The 23,334-nt window shown below is 49.2% G+C and overlaps 1 protein-coding gene across 16 annotated transcripts in view; it reads right to left on the minus strand.

Annotated features, from left to right (window-relative positions):
* Nucleotides 1-23,334, minus strand: part of LOC110514595 (rho-related BTB domain-containing protein 1-like) — a 90,100-nt gene that overhangs the window by 49,341 nt on the left and 17,425 nt on the right. For 14 of the 16 annotated variants that reach the window (XR_005041646.1, XR_005041643.1, XR_005041645.1 and 11 more), the window contains exons 2-3: nucleotides 16,168-16,363; nucleotides 14,672-14,775 (exon numbers count right to left, since the gene is read on the minus strand). Coding sequence is in view for 4 of the 16 variants with exons in the window: in XM_036972040.1 (XP_036827935.1) it covers nucleotides 14,672-14,775; nucleotides 16,168-16,363 (300 nt within the window). In the remaining 12 variants the exon portion in view is untranslated. Of the gene's footprint in view, nucleotides 1-14,671; nucleotides 14,776-16,167; nucleotides 16,364-17,834; nucleotides 18,284-19,394; nucleotides 19,470-23,334 lie in introns of those variants that run through there. The other 2 variants (XM_036972042.1, XM_036972041.1) reach the window with 2 other exon arrangements.

Here is a 23,334-nt window from a genome sequence, read left to right on the forward strand (position 1 = left end):
CTCATCCCACCCTTACCCATCCCATCTTTACTCATCCCACCCTCACCCATCCTTACCCATCCTTACTCATCCCACCCTTACCCATCCCATCCCATCCTTACTCTTCCCATCCTTATCCCATCCTTACACATCCCATCCTTACTCATCCCATCCTTACTCATCCCATCCTTACTCATCCCATCCTTACCCATCCCATCCTTACTCCTCCCATCCTTACCCATCCCATCCTTACCCATCCTTACCCATCCCATATTTACTTATCCCATTCTTACTCATCCCATCCTTACCCATTCCATCCGTTCCCATCCTTACCCATCCCTACCCATCCTTACCCATCCCTACCCATCCTTACACATCCATCCCATCCCTACCCATCCATCCCATCCTTACACATCCCATCCCTACCCATCCAACCCATCCATCTCATCCATCCCATCCTTACCCATCCCATCCTTACCCATCCCTACCCATCCTTACTCATCCCATCCTTACTCATCCCATCCTTACCCATTCCTACCCATCCCATCCTTACCCCTACCTACCCCTCCCTACCCATCCATCAATCCTTACCCATCCCATCCCTACCATCCATCCCATCTTTACCCATACCTACCCATCCCACCCTTACCCATCCTTACTCATCCCACCCTTACCCATCCCATCCTTACTCATCCCACCCTCACCCATCCTTACTCATCCCATCCTTACCCATCCTTACTCATCCCATCCTTACCCATCCCATCCTTACTCATCCCATCCTTACTCATCCCATCCTTACTCCTCCCATCCTTGCCCATCCCATCCTTGCCCATCCCATCCTTAACCATCCCATCCTTACCCATCCTATCCTTACCCATCCTTGCCCATCCCATCCTTACCCATCCCTACCCATCCTTACCCATCCCTACCCATCCTATCCTTACCCATCCTTGCCCATCCCATCCTTACCCATCCCATCCTTACCCATCCCATCCTTACCCATCCTTACACATCACATCCTTACTCATCCCTTCCTTACTCATCCCATCCTTACACATCCTTACCCATCCCATCCTTACCCATCCTTACACATCCCAACCAATCCTTACTCACCCCATCCTTACCCATCCTTTTCCATCCTTACCCATCCCATCCTTATCCATCCTTACCCATCCTTATCCATCCTTACCCATCCCATCCTTACTAATCCCATCCTTACCCATCCCATCCTTACCCATCCCATCCTTACCCATCCCATCCTTACCCATCCCATCCTTACCCATCCCATCCCTACCCATCCTTACCCATCCCTACCCATCCTTACCCATCCATCCCATCCTTACCCATCCCATCCTTAACCATCCCATCCTTACCCATCCCTACCCATCCTTACCCATCCCTACCCATCCTATCCTTACCCATCCCATCCTTACCCATCCCATATTTACTCATTCCATCCTTACCCATCCCATCCTTACCCATCCTTACACATCACATCCTTACTCATCCAATCCTTACTCATCCCATCCTTATCCATCCTTACTCATCCCATCCTTAACCATCCTTACTCATCCCATTCTTACACATCCTTACCCATCCCATCCCAACCAATCCTTACGCATCCCAACCAATCCTTACTCACCCCATCCTTACCCATCCTTACCCATCCTTACCCATCCTTACCCATCCTTACCCATCCCATCCTTACCCATCCCATCCTTATCCATCCTTACCCATCCTTACCCATCCTTACCCATCCCTACCCTTCCCTACCCATCCCATCCTTACCCATCCCTACCCATCCCATCCTTACCCAGCCCATCCTTACTCAGCCCATCCTTACTCAGCCCATCCTTACTCAGCCCATCCTTACTCAGCCCATCCTTACCCATCCCATCCTTACACATCCTTACACATTCTTTCCTTACCCATCCCATCCTTACCCATGCCTACCCATCCTTACCCATCCCATCCTTACCCATCCCATCCTTACTCTACCCATCCTTACTCTACCCATCCTTACTCATCCCATCCTTACCCATCCCTACTCATCCCATCCTTACTCATCCCATCCTTACCCATCCCTACTCATCCCATCCTTACCCATCCCATCCTTACCCATCCCCATCCTTACCCATCCCCATCCTTACTCATCCCATCCTTACTCATCCCATCCTTACCCATCCCATCCTTACCCATCCTTACCCATCCCATCCTTACTCATCCCATCCTCACACATCCCATCCTTACTCATCCCATCCTTACCCATCCCATCCTTACCCATCCCATCCCATCCCTACCCATCCCATCCCTACCCATCCCCATCCATCCTTACCCATCCCTACCCATCCCTACCCATCCTTACCTATCTTTACCCATCCATCCCATCACTACCCATCCATCCCATCCTTACACAACCCATCCCAACCCATCCATCTCATCCATCCCATCCTTACCCATCCCATCCTTACCCATTCCTACCCATCCTTACTCATCCCATCCTTACCCATTCTTACTCATCCCATTCCTACCCATCCCATCCTTACCCCTACCTACCCCTCCCTACCCATCCATCCATCCCCACCCATCCCATCCCTACCATCCATCCCATCCTTACCCATACCTACCCATCCTTGCCCATCCCATCCTTACCCATCCCATCCTTACTCATCCCATCCTTACTCATCCCACCCTTACCCATCCCATCCTTACTCATCCCACCCTTACCGATCCCATCCTTACCCATCCTTACTCCTCCCATCTTTACTCCTCCCATCTTTACTCCTCCCATCCTTACTCCTCCCATCCTTACTCTTCCCAAACTTGCCCATCCGTACCCATCCAATACGTACCCATCCTTACTCCTCCCATCCTTACTCCTCCCATCCTTACTCCTCCCATCCTTACTCCTCCCATCCTTACTCCTCCCATCCGTACCCATCCCATACGTACTCATCCCATCCTTACTCATCCCATCCTTACCCATCCCATCCTTACCCATCCTTACCCATCCCATCCTTACCCATCCTCACTCATCCCACCCTTACTCATTCCATCCTTATCCCATCCTTGCCCATCCCATCCTTGCCCATCCCATCCTTACCCATCCCATCCTTACCCATCCTTACTCATCCCACCCTTACCCATCCCACCCTTACTCATCCCACCCTCACCCATCCTTACTCATCCCACCCTTACCGATCCCATCCTTACCCATCCTTACTCCTCCCATCTTTACTCCTCCCATCCTTACTCCTCCCATCCTTACTCCTCCCAAACTTGCCCATCCGTACCCATCCAATACGTACCCATCCTTACTCCTCCCATCCTTACCCATCCCATCCTTACTCCTCCCATCCTTACCCATCCCATCCTTACTCCTCCCATCCTTACCCATCCCATATTTTCTCATCCCATCCTTACTCATCCCATCCTTACCCATCCCATCCTTACCCATCCCATCCTTACCGATCCCATCCTTACCCATTCCATCCTTACCCATCCCATCCTTACTCCTCCCATCCTTACCCATCCCATCCTTATCCATCCTTATCCATCCTTATCCATCCTTATCCATCCTTACCCATCCTTACCCATCCTTACCCATCCCTACCCATTCCTACCCATCCCATCCTTACCCATCCCTACCCATCCCATCCTTACCCATCCCATTCTAACTCATCCCATCCTTACTCAGCCCATCCTTACTCAGCCCATCCTTACTCAGCCCATCCTTACTCAGCCCATCCTTAATCAGCCCATCCTTACCCATCCCATCCTTACACATCCTTACACATTCTTTCCTTACCCATCCCATCCTTACCCATGCCTACCCATCCTTACCCATCCCATCCTTACCCATCCCATCCTTACTCTACCCATCCTTACTCTACCCATCCTTACTCATCCCATCCTTACCCATCCCTACTCATCCCATCCTTACTCATCCCATCCTTACTCATCCCATCCTTACCCATCCCTACTCATCCCATCCTTACCCATCCCTACTCAGCCCATCCTTACTCATCCCATCCTTACCCATCCCTACTCAGCCCATCCTTACCCATCCCATCCTTACCCATCACCATCCTTACCCATCCCCATCCTTACCCATCCCCATCCTTACCCATCCCCATCCTTACCCATCCCCATCCTTACCCATTCCCATCCTTACCCATCCCCATCCTTACCCATCCCCATCCTTACTCATCCCATCCTTACTCATCCCATCCTTACCCATTCCTACCCATCCCATCCTTACCCCTACCTACCCCTCCCTACCCATCCATCAATCCTTACCCATCCCATCCCTACCATCCATCCCATCTTTACCCATCCCACCCTTACCCATCCTTACTCATCCCACCCTTACCCATCCCATCCTTACTCATCCCACCCTCACCCATCCTTACTCATCCCATCCTTACCCATCCTTACTCATCCCATCCTTACCCATCCCATCCTTACTCATCCCATCCTTACTCATCCCATCCTTACTCCTCCCATCCTTGCCCATCCCATCCTTGCCCATCCCATCCTTACCCATCCTATCCTTACCCATCCTTGCCCATCCCATCCTTACCCATCCCTACCCATCCTTACCCATCCCTACCCATCCTATCCTTACCCATCCTTGCCCATCCCATCCTTACCCATCCCATCCTTACCCATCCCATCCTTACCCATCCTTACACATCACATCCTTACTCATCCCTTCCTTACTCATCCCATCCTTACACATCCTTACCCATCCCATCCTTACCCATCCTTACACATCCCAACCAATCCTTACTCACCCCATCCTTACCCATCCTTTTCCATCCTTACCCATCCCATCCTTATCCATCCTTACCCATCCTTATCCATCCTTACCCATCCCATCCTTACTAATCCCATCCTTACCCATCCCATCCTTACCCATCCCATCCTTACCCATCCCATCCTTACCCATCCCATCCTTACCCATCCCATCCCTACCCATCCTTACCCATCCCTACCCATCCTTACCCATCCATCCCATCCTTACCCATCCCATCCTTAACCATCCCATCCTTACCCATCCCTACCCATCCTTACCCATCCCTACCCATCCTATCCTTACCCATCCCATCCTTACCCATCCCATCCCATCCGTACCCATCCTTACACATCACATCCTTACTCATCCAATCCTTACTCATCCCATCCTTATCCATCCTTACTCATCCCATCCTTAACCATCCTTACTCATCCCATTCTTACACATCCTTACCCATCCCATCCCAACCAATCCTTACGCATCCCAACCAATCCTTACTCACCCCATCCTTACCCATCCTTACCCATCCTTACCCATCCTTACCCATCCTTACCCATCCTTACCCATCCCATCCTTACCCATCCCATCCTTATCCATCCTTACCCATCCTTACCCATCCTTACCCATCCCTACCCTTCCCTACCCATCCCATCCTTACCCATCCCATCCTTACCCAGCCCATCCTTACTCAGCCCATCCTTACTCAGCCCATCCTTACTCAGCCCATCCTTACTCAGCCCATCCTTACTCAGCCCATCCTTACTCAGCCCATCCTTACCCATCCCATCCTTACACATCCTTACACATTCTTTCCTTACCCATCCCATCCTTACCCATGCCTACCCATCCTTACCCATCCCATCCTTACCCATCCCATCCTTACTCTACCCATCCTTACTCTACCCATCCTTACTCATCCCATCCTTACCCATCCCTACTCATCCCATCCTTACTCATCCCATCCTTACTCATCCCATCCTTACCCATCCCTACTCATCCCATCCTTACCCATCCCATCCTTACCCATCCCCATCCTTACCCATCCCCATCCTTACTCATCCCATCCTTACTCATCCCATCCTTACCCATCCCATCCTTACCCATCCTTACCCATCCCATCCTTACTCATCCCATCCTCACACATCCCATCCTTACTAATCCCATCCTTACCCATCCCATCCTTACCCATCCCATCCCATCCCTACCCATCCCATCCCTACCCATCCCCATCCATCCTTACCCATCCCTACCCATCCTTACCCATCCCTACCCATCCTTACCTATCTTTACCCATCCATCCCATCACTACCCATCCATCCCATCCTTACACAACCCATCCCAACCCATCCATCTCATCCATCCCATCCTTACCCATCCCATCCTTACCCATTCCTACCCATCCTTACTCATCCCATCCTTACCCATTCTTACTCATCCCATTCCTACCCATCCCATCCTTACCCCTACCTACCCCTCCCTACCCATCCATCCATCCCCACCCATCCCATCCCTACCATCCATCCCATCCTTACCCATACCTACCCATCCTTGCCCATCCCATCCTTACCCATCCCATCCTTACTCATCCCATCCTTACTCATCCCACCCTTACCCATCCCATCCTTACTCATCCCACCCTTACCGATCCCATCCTTACCCATCCTTACTCCTCCCATCTTTACTCCTCCCATCTTTACTCCTCCCATCCTTACTCCTCCCATCCTTACTCCTCCCAAACTTGCCCATCCGTACCCATCCAATACGTACCCATCCTTACTCCTCCCATCCTTACTCCTCCCATCCTTACTCCTCCCATCCTTACTCCTCCCATCCTTACTCCTCCCATCCTTACTCCTCCCATCCGTACCCATCCCATACGTACTCATCCCATCCTTACTCATCCCATCCTTACCCATCCCATCCTTACCCATCCTTACCCATCCCATCCTTACCCATCCTCACTCATCCCACCCTTACTCATTCCATCCTTATCCCATCCTTGCCCATCCCATCCTTACCCATCCCATCCTTACCCATCCTTACTCATCCCACCCTTACCCATCCCACCCTTACTCATCCCACCCTCACCCATCCTTACTCATCCCACCCTTACCGATCCCATCCTTACCCATCCTTACTCCTCCCATCTTTACTCCTCCCATCCTTACTCCTCCCATCCTTACTCCTCCCAAACTTGCCCATCCGTACCCATCCAATACGTACCCATCCTTACTCCTCCCATCCTTACCCATCCCATCCTTACTCCTCCCATCCTTACCCATCCCATCCTTACTCCTCCCATCCTTACCCATCCCATATTTTCTCATCCCATCCTTACTCATCCCATCCTTACCCATCCCATCCTTACCCATCCCATCCTTACCGATCCCATCCTTACCCATCCCATCCTTACCCATCCCATCCTTACTCCTCCCATCCTTACCCATCCCATCCTTATCCATCCTTATCCATCCTTATCCATCCTTACCCATCCTTACCCATCCTTACCCATCCCTACCCATTCCTACCCATCCCATCCTTACCCATCCCTACCCATCCCATCCTTACCCATCCCATTCTAACTCATCCCATCCTTACTCAGCCCATCCTTACTCAGCCCATCCTTACTCAGCCCATCCTTACTCAGCCCATCCTTACTCAGCCCATCCTTACTCAGCCCATCCTTAATCAGCCCATCCTTACCCATCCCATCCTTACACATCCTTACACATTCTTTCCTTACCCATCCCATCCTTACCCATGCCTACCCATCCTTACCCATCCCATCCTTACCCATCCCATCCTTACTCTACCCATCCTTACTCTACCCATCCTTACTCATCCCATCCTTACCCATCCCTACTCATCCCATCCTTACTCATCCCATCCTTACTCATCCCATCCTTACCCATCCCTACTCATCCCATCCTTACCCATCCCTACTCAGCCCATCCTTACTCATCCCATCCTTACCCATCCCTACTCAGCCCATCCTTACCCATCCCATCCTTACCCATCCCCATCCTTACCCATCCCCATCCTTACCCATCCCCATCCTTACCCATCCCCATCCTTACCCATCCCCATCCTTACCCATTCCCATCCTTACCCATCCCCATCCTTACTCATCCCATCCTTACTCATCCCATCCTTACTCATCCCATCCTTACTCATCCTTACCCAACCTTACCCATCCCATCCTTAGTCATCCCATCCTTACCCATCCTTACCCATCCCATCCTTACTCATCCCATCCTTACTCATCCCATCCTTACTCATCCCATCCTCACACATCCTTACCCATCCCATCCTTACTCATCCCATCCTTACCCATCCCATCCTTACCCATCCCATCCCATCCCTACCCATCCCATCCCCATCCATCCATCCCATCACTACCCATCCATCCCATCCTTACACAACCCATCCCAACCCATCCATCTCATCCATCCCATCCTTACCCATCCTTACCCATTCCTACCCATTCTTACTCATCCCATTCCTACCCATCCCATCCTTACCCCTACCTACCCCTCCCTACCCATCCATCCATCCCCACCCATCCCATCCCTACCATCCATCCCATCCTTACCCATACCTACCCATCCTTGCCCATCCCATCCTTACCCATCCTTACTCATCCCACCCTTACCCATCCCATCCTTACTCATCCCACCCTTACCAATCCCACCCTTACCCATCCTTACTCCTCCCATCTTTACTCCTCCCATCCTTACTCCTCCCATCCTTACTCCTCCCAAACTTGCCCATCCGTACCCATCCAATACGTACCCATCCTTACTCCTCCCATCCTTACTCCTCCCATCCTTACTCCTCCCATCCTTACTCCTCCCATCCTTACTCCTCCCATACGTACCCATCCCATACGTACCCATCCCATCCTTACTCATCCCATCCTTACTCATCCCATCCTTACCCATCCCATCCTTACCCATCCTTACCCATCCCATCCTTACCCATCCTCACTCATCCCACCCTTACTCATTCCATCCTTATCCCATCCTTGCCCATCCCATCCTTACCCATCCTTACTCATCCCACCCTTACCCATCCCACCCTTACTCATCCCACCCTCACCCATCCTTACTCCTCCCATCCTTACTCCTCCCATCCTTACTCCTCCCATCCTTACTCCTCCGTACCCATCCAATACGTACCCATCCTTACTCCTCCCATCCTTACCCATCCCATCCTTACTCCTCCCATCCTTACCCATCCCATCCTTACTCCTCCCATATTTTCTCATCCCATCCTTACTCATCCCATCCTTACCCATCCCATCCTTACCCATCCCATCCTTACCCATCCCATCCTTACCCATCCCATCCTTACTCATCCCATCCTTACTCATCCCATCCTTACCCATCCCATCCTTACCCATCCTTACCCATCCCATCCTTACTCCTCCCATCCTTACCCATCCCATCCTTACTCCTCCCATCCTTACCCATCCCATCCTTACCCATCCTTACCCATCCCATATTTACTCATCCCATTCTTACTCATCCCATCCTTACCCATTCCATCCGTTCCCATCCTTACCCATACCATCCTTACCCATCCTTACCCATCCCATATTTACTCATCCCATTCTTACTCATCCCATCCTTACCCATTCCATCCGTTCCCATCCTTACCCATCCCATCCTTACTCATCCCATCCTTACACATCCTTACTCATCCAATCCCTACCCATCCCCATCCATCCTTACCCATCCTTACCCATCCCTACCCATCCTTACCCATCCCTACCCATCCTTACCCATCCATCCCATCCCTACCCATCCATCCCATCCTTACACATCCCATCCCTACCCATCCAACCCATCCATCTCATCCATCCTTACCCATCCCATCCCTACCCATCCCTACCCATCCTTACTCATCCCATCCTTACCCATTCCTACCCATCCCATCCTTACCCCTCCCTACCCATCCATCCATCCTTACCCATCCCATCCCTACCATCCATCCCATCTTTACCCATACCTACCCATCCCACCCTTACCCATCCTTACTCATCCCACCCTTACCCATCCCATCCTTACTAATCCCACCCTCACCCATCCTTACCCATTCTTACTCATCCCATCCTTACCCATCCTTACTCATCCCATCCTTACCCATCCCATCCTTACCCATCCCATCCTTACCCATCCTTACCCATCCCATCCTTACCCATCCTCACTCATCCCACCCTTACTCATTCCATCCTTATCCCATCCTTGCCCATCCCATCCTTACCCATCCTTACTCATCCCACCCTTACCCATCCCACCCTTACTCATCCCACCCTCACCCATCCTTACTCCTCCCATCCTTACTCCTCCCATCCTTACTCCTCCCATCCTTACTCCTCCGTACCCATCCAATACGTACCCATCCTTACTCCTCCCATCCTTACCCATCCCATCCTTACTCCTCCCATCCTTACCCATCCCATCCTTACTCCTCCCATATTTTCTCATCCCATCCTTACTCATCCCATCCTTACCCATCCCATCCTTACCCATCCCATCCTTACCCATCCCATCCTTACCCATCCCATCCTTACTCATCCCATCCTTACTCATCCCATCCTTACCCATCCCATCCTTACCCATCCTTACCCATCCCATCCTTACTCCTCCCATCCTTACCCATCCCATCCTTACTCCTCCCATCCTTACCCATCCCATCCTTACCCATCCTTACCCATCCCATATTTACTCATCCCATTCTTACTCATCCCATCCTTACCCATTCCATCCGTTCCCATCCTTACCCATACCATCCTTACCCATCCTTACCCATCCCATATTTACTCATCCCATTCTTACTCATCCCATCCTTACCCATTCCATCCGTTCCCATCCTTACCCCTCCCATCCTTACTCATCCCATCCTTACACATCCTTACTCATCCAATCCCTACCCATCCCCATCCATCCTTACCCATCCTTACCCATCCCTACCCATCCTTACCCATCCATCCCATCCCTACCCATCCATCCCATCCTTACACATCCCATCCCTACCCATCCAACCCATCCATCTCATCCATCCTTACCCATCCCATCCTTACCCATCCCTACCCATCCTTACTCATCCCATCCTTACCCATTCCTACCCATCCCATCCTTACCCCTCCCTACCCATCCATCCATCCTTACCCATCCCATCCCTACCATCCATCCCATCTTTACCCATACCTACCCATCCCACCCTTACCCATCCTTACTCATCCCACCCTTACCCATCCCATCCTTACTAATCCCACCCTCACCCATCCTTACCCATTCTTACTCATCCCATCCTTACCCATCCTTACTCATCCCATCCTTACCCATCCCATCCTTACTCATCCCATCCTTACTCCTCCCATCCTTGCCCATCCCATCCTTGCCCATCCCATCCTTGCCCATCCTATCCTTACCCATCTTTGCCCATCCCATCCTTACCCATCCCTACCCATCCTTACCCATCCCTACCCATCCTATCCTTACCCATCCCATCCTTACCCATCCCATATTTACTCATTCCATCCTTACCCATCCCATCCTTACCCATCCCATCCCATCCTTACCCATCCTTACACATCACATCCTTACTCATCCAATCCTTACTCATCCCATCCTTACACATCCTTACCCATCCCATCCTTACCCATCCTTACACATCCCAACCAATCCTTACTCACCCCATCCTTACCCATCCTTATCCATCCTTACCCATCCTTACCCATCCCATCCTTACCCATCCCATCCTTATCCATCCTTACCCATCCTTATCCATCCTTACTCATCCCATCCTTACCCATCCCATCCCTACCCATCCTTACCCATCCCTACCCATCCTTACCCATCCTTACCCATCCATCCCATCCTTACCCATCCCATCCTTACCCATCCCTACCCATCCTTACCCATCCTATCCTTACCCATCCTTGCCCATCCCATCCTTACCCCTACCTACCCCTCCCTACCCATCCATCCATCCTTACGCATCCCATCCCTACCATCCATCCCATCTTTACCCATACCTACCCATCCCACCCTTACCCATCCTTACTCATCCCACCCTTACCCATCCCATCCTTACTAATCCCACCCTCACCCATCCTTACCCATCCTTACTCATCCCATCCTTACCCATCCTTACTCATCCCATCCTTACCCATCCCATCCTTACTCATCCCATCCTTACTCATCCCATCCTTACTCCTCCCATCCTTGCCCATCCCATCCTTGCCCATCCCATCCTTAACCATCCCATCCTTACCCATCCTATCCTTACCCATCTTTGCCCATCCCATCCTTACCCATCCCTACCCATCCTTACCCATCCTATCCTTACCCATCCCATCCTTACCCATCCCATATTTACTCATTCCATCCTTACCCATCCCATCCTTACCCATCCCATCCCATCCTTACCCATCCTTACACATCACATCCTTACTCATCCAATCCTTACTCATCCCATCCTTACACATCCTTACCCATCCCATCCTTACATATCCCAACCAATCCTTACTCACCCCATCCTTACCCATCCTTATCCATCCTTACCCATCCTTACCCATCCTTACCCATCCCATCCTTATCCATCCTTACCCATCCTTATCCATCCTTACCCATCCCATCCTTACTCATCCCATCCTTACCCATCCCATCCTTACCCATCCCATCCCTACCCATCCTTACCCATCCCTACCCATCCTTACCCATCCATCCCATCCTTACCCATCCCATCCTTACCCATCCCTACCCATCCTTACCCATCCTATCCTTACCCATCCTTGCCCATCCCATCCTTACCCATTCCATATTTACTCATTCCATCCTTACCCATCCCATCCTTACCCATCCTTACCCATCCCATCCTTACACATCACATCCTTACTCATCCAATCCTTACTCATCCCATCCTTATCCATCCTTACTCATCCCATCCTTAACCATCCTTACTCATCCCATCCTTACACATCCTTACCCATCCCATCCCAACCAATCCTTACGCATCCCAACCAATCCTTACTCACCCCATCCTTACCCATCCTTATCCATCCTTACCCATCCTTACCCATCCCATCCTTATCCATCCTTATCCATCCTTACCCATCCTTACCCATCCTTAAACATCCTTAAACATCCCTACCCATCCCATCCTTACCCATCCCTACCCATCCCATCCTTACCCATCCCATCCTTACTCATTATCCCATCCTTACTCATCCCATTCTAACTCATCCCATCCTTACTCAGCCCATCCTTACTCAGCCCATCCTTACTCATCCCATCCTTACCCATCCCATCCTTACACATTCTTTCCTTACCCATCCCATCCTTACCCATCCCATCCTTACTCTACCCATCCTTACTCTACCCATCCCTACTCATCCCATCCTTACTCATCCCATCCTTACTCATCCCATCCTTACTCATCCCATCCTTACCCATCCCTACTCATCCCATCCTTACCCATCCCATCCTTACCCATCCCCATCCTTACCCATCCCCATCCTTACCCATCCCCATCCTTACTCATCCCATCCTTACTCATCCTTACCCAACCTTACCCATCCCATCCTTAGTCATCCCATCCTTACCCATCCTTACCCATCCCATCCTTACTCATCCCATCCTTACTCATCCCATCCTTACTCATCCCATCCTCACACATCCTTACCCATCCCATCCTTACTCATCCCATCCTTACCCATCCCATCCTTACCCATCCCATCCTTACCCATCCCATCCCCTCCCTACCCATCCCATCCCTACCCATCCCCATCCATCCTTACCCATCCCTACCCATCCTTACCCATCTTTACCCATCCATCCCATCCCTACCCATCCATCCCATCCTTACACAACCCATCCCAACCCATCCATCTCATCCATCCCATCCTTACCCATTCCTACCCATCCTTACTCATCCCATCCTTACCCATTCTTACTCATCCCATTCCTACCCATCCCATCCTTACCCCTACCTACCCCTCCCTACCCATCCATCCATCCCCACCCATCCCATCCCTACCATCCATCCCATCCTTACCCATACCTACCCATCCTTACCCATCCCATCCTTACCCATCCCATCCTTACCCATCCTTACTCATCCCACCCTTACCCATCCCACCCTTACTCATCCCACCCTCACCCATCCTTACTCATCCCACCCTTACCGATCCCATCCTTACCCATCCTTACTCCTCCCATCCTTACTCCTCCCATCCTTACTCCTCCCATCCTTGCCCATCCGTACCCATCCTTACTCCTCCCATCCTTACTCCTCCCATCCTTACTCCTCCCATCCTTACTCCTCCCATCCGTACCCATCCCATACGTACCCATCCCATCCTTACTCATCCCATCCTTACCCATCCCATCCTTACCCATCCCATCCTTACCCATCCTTACACATCCTTACTCATCCCATCCTTACCCATCCCACCCTTACTCATCCTTACCCATCCTTACTCAGCCCACCCTTACCCATCCCATCCTTACCCATCCATCCCACCCTTACCCATCCCACCCTTACCCATCCCATCCGTACCCAATCCACCCCTACTCATCCTTAGCCATTCCAGAAAAAAAAACACTCCTCAGCCCCAGCCCCAGCCCCAGCCCCAGCCCCAGCCCCAACCTCAGCCCCAACCTCAGCCCCAACCTCAGCCCCAACCTCAGCCCCAACCTCAGCCCCAACCTCAGCCCCAACCTCAGCCCCAACCTCAGCCCCAACCTCAACCCCAGCCCCAGCCCCAGCCCCAGCCCCAACCTCAGCCCCAGCCCCAACCTCAGCCCCAGCGCCCAAGCATCTCAGCCCCAGCATCTCAGCCCCAGCATCTCAGCCCCAGCATCTCAGCCCCAGGTGTCAGCTTACCTTCCGTATGCGAAGCGTCTGTCTTTATGATGATCGCCAAAGGTGTCCCACAGCCTGAGAGACACACTGACCTCATCCACCACATCCCTGGAGCGCTCCAACACCTACAGCGGGTCACACAGAGACACATATTAGAAAACATACAGATTTTTAAACAAGATTCATTTAAAATACTGTACATAGAATGCAGGTGGGGGTGAGTGATGACAAGTGGGAGGTGAGTGATGACAGGCGGGGGGTGAGTGATCAAGTAAGTCTTGAATTAGAGGGTGATGCCTTTAAATTTATACACTGATTGAGTCGGTGAAGTAATGGAGATTGTACTCCTGTTAGAGAGGCAGTTCCTCAGTTTAGGGTTCTATAATGTTGATTGGAGATTAACAATGTTTGCAGATCTGTGCCATGTCACTCAGCTGTGATTATCCAATTAACTGTCCATTTATCCATGTGGTCTGGAAATAATAAACATGAATACAATGGCATCAATACTAAGATAAGGCACATTAATTTAGCAATAACAAGATACAGTCTCCATCTGTTAAAATAATCCAATGAGTGAAACAAAAATACAAGTAGCTAGCAACATCCGACTAACCAGCTAACAATTATAGGCGAAAATGTAGCTAATAATGGTAGATAGCTAGCATAAAAACAAGATATATAATGCTGTAATAATGACAGAAATATTCTTAAACTATTGACATCTTTCATCAGTAAAACATATACCTTAGCTGTGACATCATCACTGAGTTCTTAAAGGGACAGGCTTTCTTAGGGACAGGCTTTCTTAGGTGGGGCTGTTTGTTGACAGTAGGGCTGTTTGGTGACAGGTAGGGCTGTTTGGTGACAGGTAGGGCTGTTTGGCGACAGGTAGGGCGACAGGTAGGGCTGTTTGTTGACAGGTAGGGCTGTTTGATGACAGGTAGGGCTGTTTGATGACAGGTAGGGCTGTTTGATGACAGGTAGGGCTGTTTCAGCTGCAGTGTAGAGAGACAGGTAGTGACAGACTGTATTGGTCTATAGCCCAGACCGTAGGGACGTGCGTTGGGGTTAGGGGTCGTCAGGGTTCAGGGTTTATACCTCTTGACAGACTCTGTACTGGTCTATAGCCCAGACTGTAGGGATGTGTGTTGGGGTTAGGGGTCAGGGTTAGGTTTGTACCTCTTGACAGACTCTATACTGGTCTATAGCCCAGACCGTAGGGACGTGCGTTGGGGTTAGGGGTCGTCAGGGTTCAGGGTTAGGTTTATACCTCTTGACAGACTCTGTACTGGTCTATAGCCCAGACTTTAGGGATGTGTGTTGGGGTTAGGGGTCAGGGTTAGGGTTGTACCTCTTGACAGACTCTGTACTGGTCTATAGCCCAGACCGTAGGGATGTGTGTTGGGGTTAGGGGTTAGGGTTGTACCTCTTGACAGACTCTATACTGGTCTATAGCCCAGACCGTAGGGATGTGTGTTGGGGTTAGGGGTCAGGGGTCAGGGTTAGGTTTGTACCTCTTGACACACTCTGTACTGGTCTATAGCCCAGACCGTAGGGACGTGTGTGGCCAGTAGTTGGTACTGGTTCAGAGTGGTGTTGCAGGCCCGAGCACAGATCAGCCGTGTCTTCCCTACGGCGTTGTCTCCCACCACAACACACTTAATGGTCTCAACATTGGGTCTCTCGTAGTCCATACTACTGTTCAGGGCCCTGTGTGACAGGAAAGAAAACAGGCTCAATCACGTTGGATGATGATGATGCAACGTCAGGTAGTAGATCGCCTAAACAACGCAGATGAACAACATAATGTAGGTACACGTTTAAATTAAGACTTCATTTTCACTCAGTTCATTCAAAACAACCCTGAAACACGTTCTAATAAGCAGCTATTCACATTCTTATGATTATACTGATGACATGGCGACAGGATAGTATTAACACTGAGGTCCACTAATCTGTCACTCTGCTGCTCTAGAACCACACTACTGCAGAACACATCCAGAGGTCAGGGAATAGAGGGAGGAGGAGGAAACTGGCTCTAATCCGCAGCCCTGCATCCAAAACAAATCAGTTTAGCTCTTCAACCGAGAAGGGACTATGGACCAACCAAGCTTTGTGTTTGCTTCAGCCGTTACACTACTGTTGAATTTACACTTGTTGTTTAGTATTGTCTGAGGTCAGAAGAGGGGCCAGCCGAAAGGTCTCGGGTAAAGAGGGGCCAGCCGAAAGGTCTCGGGTAAAGAGGGGCCAGCCGAAAGGTCTCGGGTAAAGAGGGGCCAGCCGAAAGGTCTCGGGTAAAGAGGGGCCAGCCGAAAGGTCTCGGGTAAAGAGGGGCCAGCCGACAGGTAGGATTTAGTCCTACTGTATGGCATTCAGAACAGTTGACCTCAGTAGCTAAGAGGAGGAAACGGGCCTAGTCAGCACCAGTGATGCTACTCTGAAAGAGGAGTTAACGGGCCTAGTCAGCACCAGTGATGCTACTCTGAAAGAGGAGTTAACGGGCCTAGTCAGCACCAGTGATGCTACTCTGAAAGAGGAGTTAACGGGCCTAGTCAGCACCAGTGATGCTACTCTGAAAGAGGAGTTAACGGGCCTAGTCAGCACCAGTGATGCTACTCTGAAAGAGGAGGGCACGGAGCGTAACAACACGTCAGAGGTTTGATGACACGAGATATTCCCCAAAATGGGCCTGAGTGTAACATCATGTCAGAACTTAAGAATTTCACTGTACCCTGCAATTACATTTGTGACCCTGTGCATGTGACTAATAAACTAATCTAATTAGCTACATACATTTTTTAAATAATTAAACATGACTTGTTTATCATTTCTGAAGATAGTTGATGGGAGTCTGCTGCTTGGCATAATCACTCTGTGATGTCATTTAGGTGCAAAGTCTTTAAACGTTTCCAAACCTCCACAATGTGTTTCACAACCAGACTGCTGTAGTTTACTCGAAATTGACACTAACCTGGGAGTCAAATAATGAAATCAATCAAATAATGTAACAAGAACGATGTCCTTGCATGATATAATTTGTATCCACATTAAAATGAGTTAAAGTGCCTCTCGACTCAACTACCGTGTAAGTGCCAGGCACAGCTCTGTAGTGAAATAACAGGGAGGACGACACCCTAGTCTTCGTTCCAGTTGGCCAAGATGTCATAACAGAAGCACCTACCGTTCTCTAGGGCTGAGTGAGTGTGATCTGGTCAACCAAAACTACAGGCAGGAGTTCAGAGTGCGATTCAATAATTGCAGGTAGCTCGATGGCTCCTGTACAAATAAGAATCGCTCGCCGCTAGCTAGGCAAATACTGCAAAATCATTTCGTAACTGGTATCGCGCCCCAGCTTGTTGAACGTTAATCCTTTTCTCCCAATGTAACAATAACCACTACTATGTATCTAGCTTGATTGTTCGGGCTGCCTTCAGAAGTACTCCGTCCGTCCCCATCCGAAAGCGCTTCGGGAAAAAAATAATCTGCAGACACAACAGCACGGAACAAAACGACGTGATGCGGCTTCCTTGGTGACGTCAAAGCCCCGTCCGTTCTATTTATAGCGCGAGGCGAGCTACGGTTTCATTCAGAAAACCAGGTGGTTCAGCCCGCGACGGGAGAGGTTATAAGCGTACGCCGGGTGCCTAAATTGATGACGTTTGGAGCGCAGTTGAGAGTCGAGTGGAGACAAACGGATTCGGTTCAGTCGGTCATCCTGATTCTCAGTTAGCGGATTTATGTTTTTGTCTAGAAATGTCAGTGATCATTTGAAACGTGTCTGTCGAAGTTGGGACGTGGGAGTGTTCAGAATCATTCCGTTCTATCGGACTAATAGTGTTATTTATTTATTTAGACATAAATGTCTCTTTAGACCGACATTAATGCCATAGTTGTACATTTTCGGCGAAAACCACTACAATGAATGTGCTTTAGCTTTCACCCTGGCCTGATATTGGCTACACTATATCTATCTACTTCCACCTCCAGCAGGAGCAATGACACTGATGTGGCCCATGTTGTATCACATCCGGCCGTGATTAGGAGTCCCATAGAGCGGCACACAATTGGCCCAGCGTCGTCCAGGTTTGGCCGGGGTAGGCCGTCATTGTAAATAATAATTTGTTCTTAACAGACTTTCCTTGTTAAATAAAATAAAAATGTTGTGATGTCGGCTTGCAGCGCAAACTCTCCCCATTGAGCAGTGTAGACTGTATCACGGTGACATCCCGACAGTTACTACCACTATTACAAGTTATTTATCGTGTAGGCTGCTATCCTACTCGTAATAAAATCAAGTGGGATGGAACAAATTGAAGATGGTGACCAATACTACAAGTAATTTCTCCCTCGGCCATCTAAATAAACATCACTTTCTTTTACAAGTTTGAACTAGTGCCATGCTGCGTCTGTTGCTAAACTTTATCGGAAGGGCTTATCAGGACGACTGACTGAACCGAATTCATTTGTCTCCACACACCCTTGACTTTTAAACTGCGCAACATACATCATCCATGTGGCCACCAGGCTTGTCTGTATAGCCTGTCCCGCTGGAGACAGAGAGAGACCGGGCAGGGAGGGACGCTGCTGAGCTGAGCGTTTCGACCGACGCCATCTGTGAATATAGGAGACATGTTTATCATTTTAGAAATATGTTATACAGAATGTAAACATTTGATAAAGTTATAACCGAAGTGGTATTGACAACAAGGTAAATATCTTGTGCACTAATGATATACTGTACCGGGCAAGCAGCAATATCTGGACCACTATGTTTCAACTGACACTGCCATTGAAGTCCAGGCACTAAAAAGGACAGCTGCAAAAAGCATCATTAATATTAAAATTAGTTATGTAAGCCTTCCATTGTAATAATGCAGAGATTGGAAACGGAACATAATCATGTGATAGACTAGACAGAGCGGTTGGAAGGGCTGAAGTAGAGACAAGGACCAATCAGAATCATTCAAGCTTTCCGCATCCTGTTGTTTGCATCCATTCAAATTCTGTCAAGTAAAACTGTCTTAACTAAACTAACAGGTTAAAGCAGTGATCCGTTAGATATGAGCCGCAGCAATTTAAATGAATGGGACGCAATTAGCTTTTTCCTTGTATATAAGATGACAACACATCAAAACAACATGGCATTTTATAGATATGTCAGACACATCAGAACAACACAGCATTCTGTAGATATGTCAGACACATCAGAACAACACAGCATTCTGTAGATATGTCAGACACATCAGAACAACACAGCATTTTGTAGATATGTCAGACACATCAGAACAACACAGCATTCTGTAGATATGTCAGACACATCAGAACAACACAGCATTCTGTAGATATGTCAGACACATCAGAACAACACAGCATTCTGTAGATATGTCAGACACATCAGAACAACACAGCATTCTGTAGATATGTCAGACACATCAGAACAACACAGCATTCTGTAGATATGTCAGACACATCAGAACAACACAGCATTCTGTAGATATGTCAGACACATCAGAACAACACAGCATTCTGTAGATATGTCAGACACATCAGAACAACACAGCATTCTGTAGATATGTCAGACACATCAGAACAACACAGCATTCTGTAGATATGTCAGACACATCAGAACAACACAGCATTCTGTAGATATGTCAGACACATCAGAACAACACAGCATTCTGTAGATATGTCAGACACATCAGAACAACACAGCATTCTGTAGATATGTCAGACACATCAGAACAACACAGCATTTTATAGATATGTCAGACACATCAGAACAACACAGCATTCTGTAGATATGTCAGACACATCAGAACAACACAGCATTCTGTAGATATGTCAGACACATCAGAACAACACAGCATTCTGTAGATATGTCAGACACATCAGAACAACACAGCATTCTGTAGATATGTCAGACACATCAGAACAACACAGCATTCTGTAGATATGTCAGACACATCAGAACAACACAGCATTTTATAGATATGTCAGACACATCAGAACAACACAACATTCTGTAGATATGTCAGACACATCAGAACAACACAGCATTTTATAGATATGTCAGACACATCAGAACAACACAGCATTTTATAGATATGTCAGACACATCAGAACAACACAGCATTCTGTAGATATGTTAGACACATCAGAACAACACAGCATTCTGTAGATATGTCAGACACATCAGAACAACACAGCATTCTGTAGATATGTCAGACACATCAGAACAACACAGCATTCTGTAGATATGTCAGACACATCAGAACAACACAGCATTCTGTAGGTATGTCAGACACATCAGAACAACACAGCATTCTGTAGATATGTCAGACACATCAGAACAACACAGCATTCTGTAGATATGTCAGACACATCAGAACAACACAGCATTCTGTAGATATGTCAGACACATCAGAACAACACAGCATTCTGTAGATATGTCAGACACATCAGAACAACACAGCATTCTGTAGATATGTCAGACACATCAGAACAACACAGCATTTTATAGATATGTCAGACACATCAGAACAACACAGCATTCTGTAGATATGTCAGACACATCAGAACAACACAGCATTTTATAGATATGTCAGACACATCAGAACAACACAGCATTTTATAGATATGTCAGACACATCAGAACAACACAGCATTCTGTAGATATGTTAGACACATCAGAACAACACAGCATTCTGTAGATATGTCAGACACATCAGAACAACACAGCATTCTGTAGATATGTCAGACACATCAGAACAACACAGCATTCTGTAGATATGTCAGACACATCAGAACAACACAGCATTCTGTAGGTATGTCAGACACATCAGAACAACACAGCATTCTGTAGATATGTCAGACACATCAGAACAACACAGCATTCTGTAGATATGTCAGACACATCAGAACAACACAGCATTCTGTAGATATGTCAGACACATCAGAACAACACAGCATTCTGTAGATATGTCAGACACATCAGAACAACACAGCATTTTATAGATATGTCAGACACATCAGAACAACACAGCATTTTATAGATATGTCAGACACATCAAAACCAAACAGTATTCTTCAGATAGCTGGGACTGGGAGCACTGAACAGCCTCTCTACTATAGCTGGGACTGGGAGCACTGAACAGCCTCACTGCTATAGCTGGGACTGGGAGCACTGAACAGCCTCTCTGCTATAGCTGGGACTGGGAGCACTGAACAGCCTCTCTGCGACTGGGACTGGGACTGGGAGCACTGAACAGCCTCTCTGCTATAGCTGGGACTGGGAGCACTGAACAGCCTCTCTGCTATAGCTGGGACTGGGAGCACTGAACAGCCTCTCTACTATAGCTGGGACTGGGAGCACAGAACAGCCTCTCTACTATAGATGGGACTGGGAGCACTGAACAGCCTCTATACTATAGATGGGACTGGGAGCACTGAACAGCCTCTCTACTATAGCTGGGACTGGGAGCACTGAACAGCCTCGCTACTATAGCTGGGACTGGGAGGACTGAACAGCCTCTCTACTATAGCTGGGACTGGGAGCACTGAACAGCCTCTCTGCTATAGCTGGGACTGGGAGCACTGAACAGCCTCTCTGCGACTGGGACTGGGACTGGGAGCACTGAACAGCCTCTCTGCTATAGCTGGGACTGGGAGCACAGAACAGCCTCTCTGCTATAGCTGGGACTGGGAGCACTGAACAGCCTCTCTGCTATAGCTGGGACTGGGAGCACTGAACAACCTCTCTACTATAGGTGGGACTGGGACTGGGAGCACTGAACAGCCTCTCTGCTATAGCTGGGACTGGGAGCACAGAACAGCCTCTCTACTATAGCTGGGACTGGGAGCACTGAACAGCCTCTCTACTATAGATGGGACTGGGAGCACTGAACAGCCTCTCTGCTATAGCTGGGACTGGGAGCACTGAACAGCCTCTCTACTATAGCTGGGACTGGGAGCACTGAACAGCCTCTCTACTATAGCTGGGACTGGGAGCACTGAACAGCCTCTCTACTATAGCTGGGACTGGGAGCACTGAACAGCCTCTCTACTATTGCTGGGACTGGGAGCACTGAACAGCCTCTCTACTATAGATGAGACTGGGAGCACTGAACAGCCTCTCTGCTATAGATGGGACTGGGAGCACTGAACAGCCTCTCTACTATAGATGGGACTGGGAGCACTGAACAGCCTCTCTACTATAGCTGGGACTGGGAGCACAGAACAGCCTCTCTACTATAGATGGGACTGGGAGCACTGAACAGCCTCTCTACTATAGATGGGACTGGGAGCACTGAACAGCCTCTCTACTATAGCTGGGACTGGGAGCACTGAACAGCCTCTCTACTATAGATGGGACTGGGAGCACAGAACAGCCTCTCTACTATAGCTGGGACTGGGAGCACAGAACATCCTCTCTACTATAGCTGGGACTGGGAGCACAGAACAGCCTCTCTACTATAGATGGGACTGGGAGCACTGAACAGCCTCTCTACTATAGCTGGGACTGGGAGCACTGAACAGCCTCTCTGCTATAGCTGGGACTGGGAGCAGTGAACAGCCTCTCTGCTATAGCTGGGACTGGGAGCACTGAACAGCCTCTCTACTATAGCTGGGACTGGGAGCACTGAACAGCCTCTCTACTATAGCTGGGACTGGGAGCACTGAAC

This window comes from Oncorhynchus mykiss, unplaced genomic scaffold (genome assembly GCF_013265735.2).
Source record: "Oncorhynchus mykiss isolate Arlee unplaced genomic scaffold, USDA_OmykA_1.1 un_scaffold_119, whole genome shotgun sequence".
NCBI classification, from domain to species: Eukaryota; Metazoa; Chordata; class Actinopteri; order Salmoniformes; family Salmonidae; genus Oncorhynchus; species Oncorhynchus mykiss.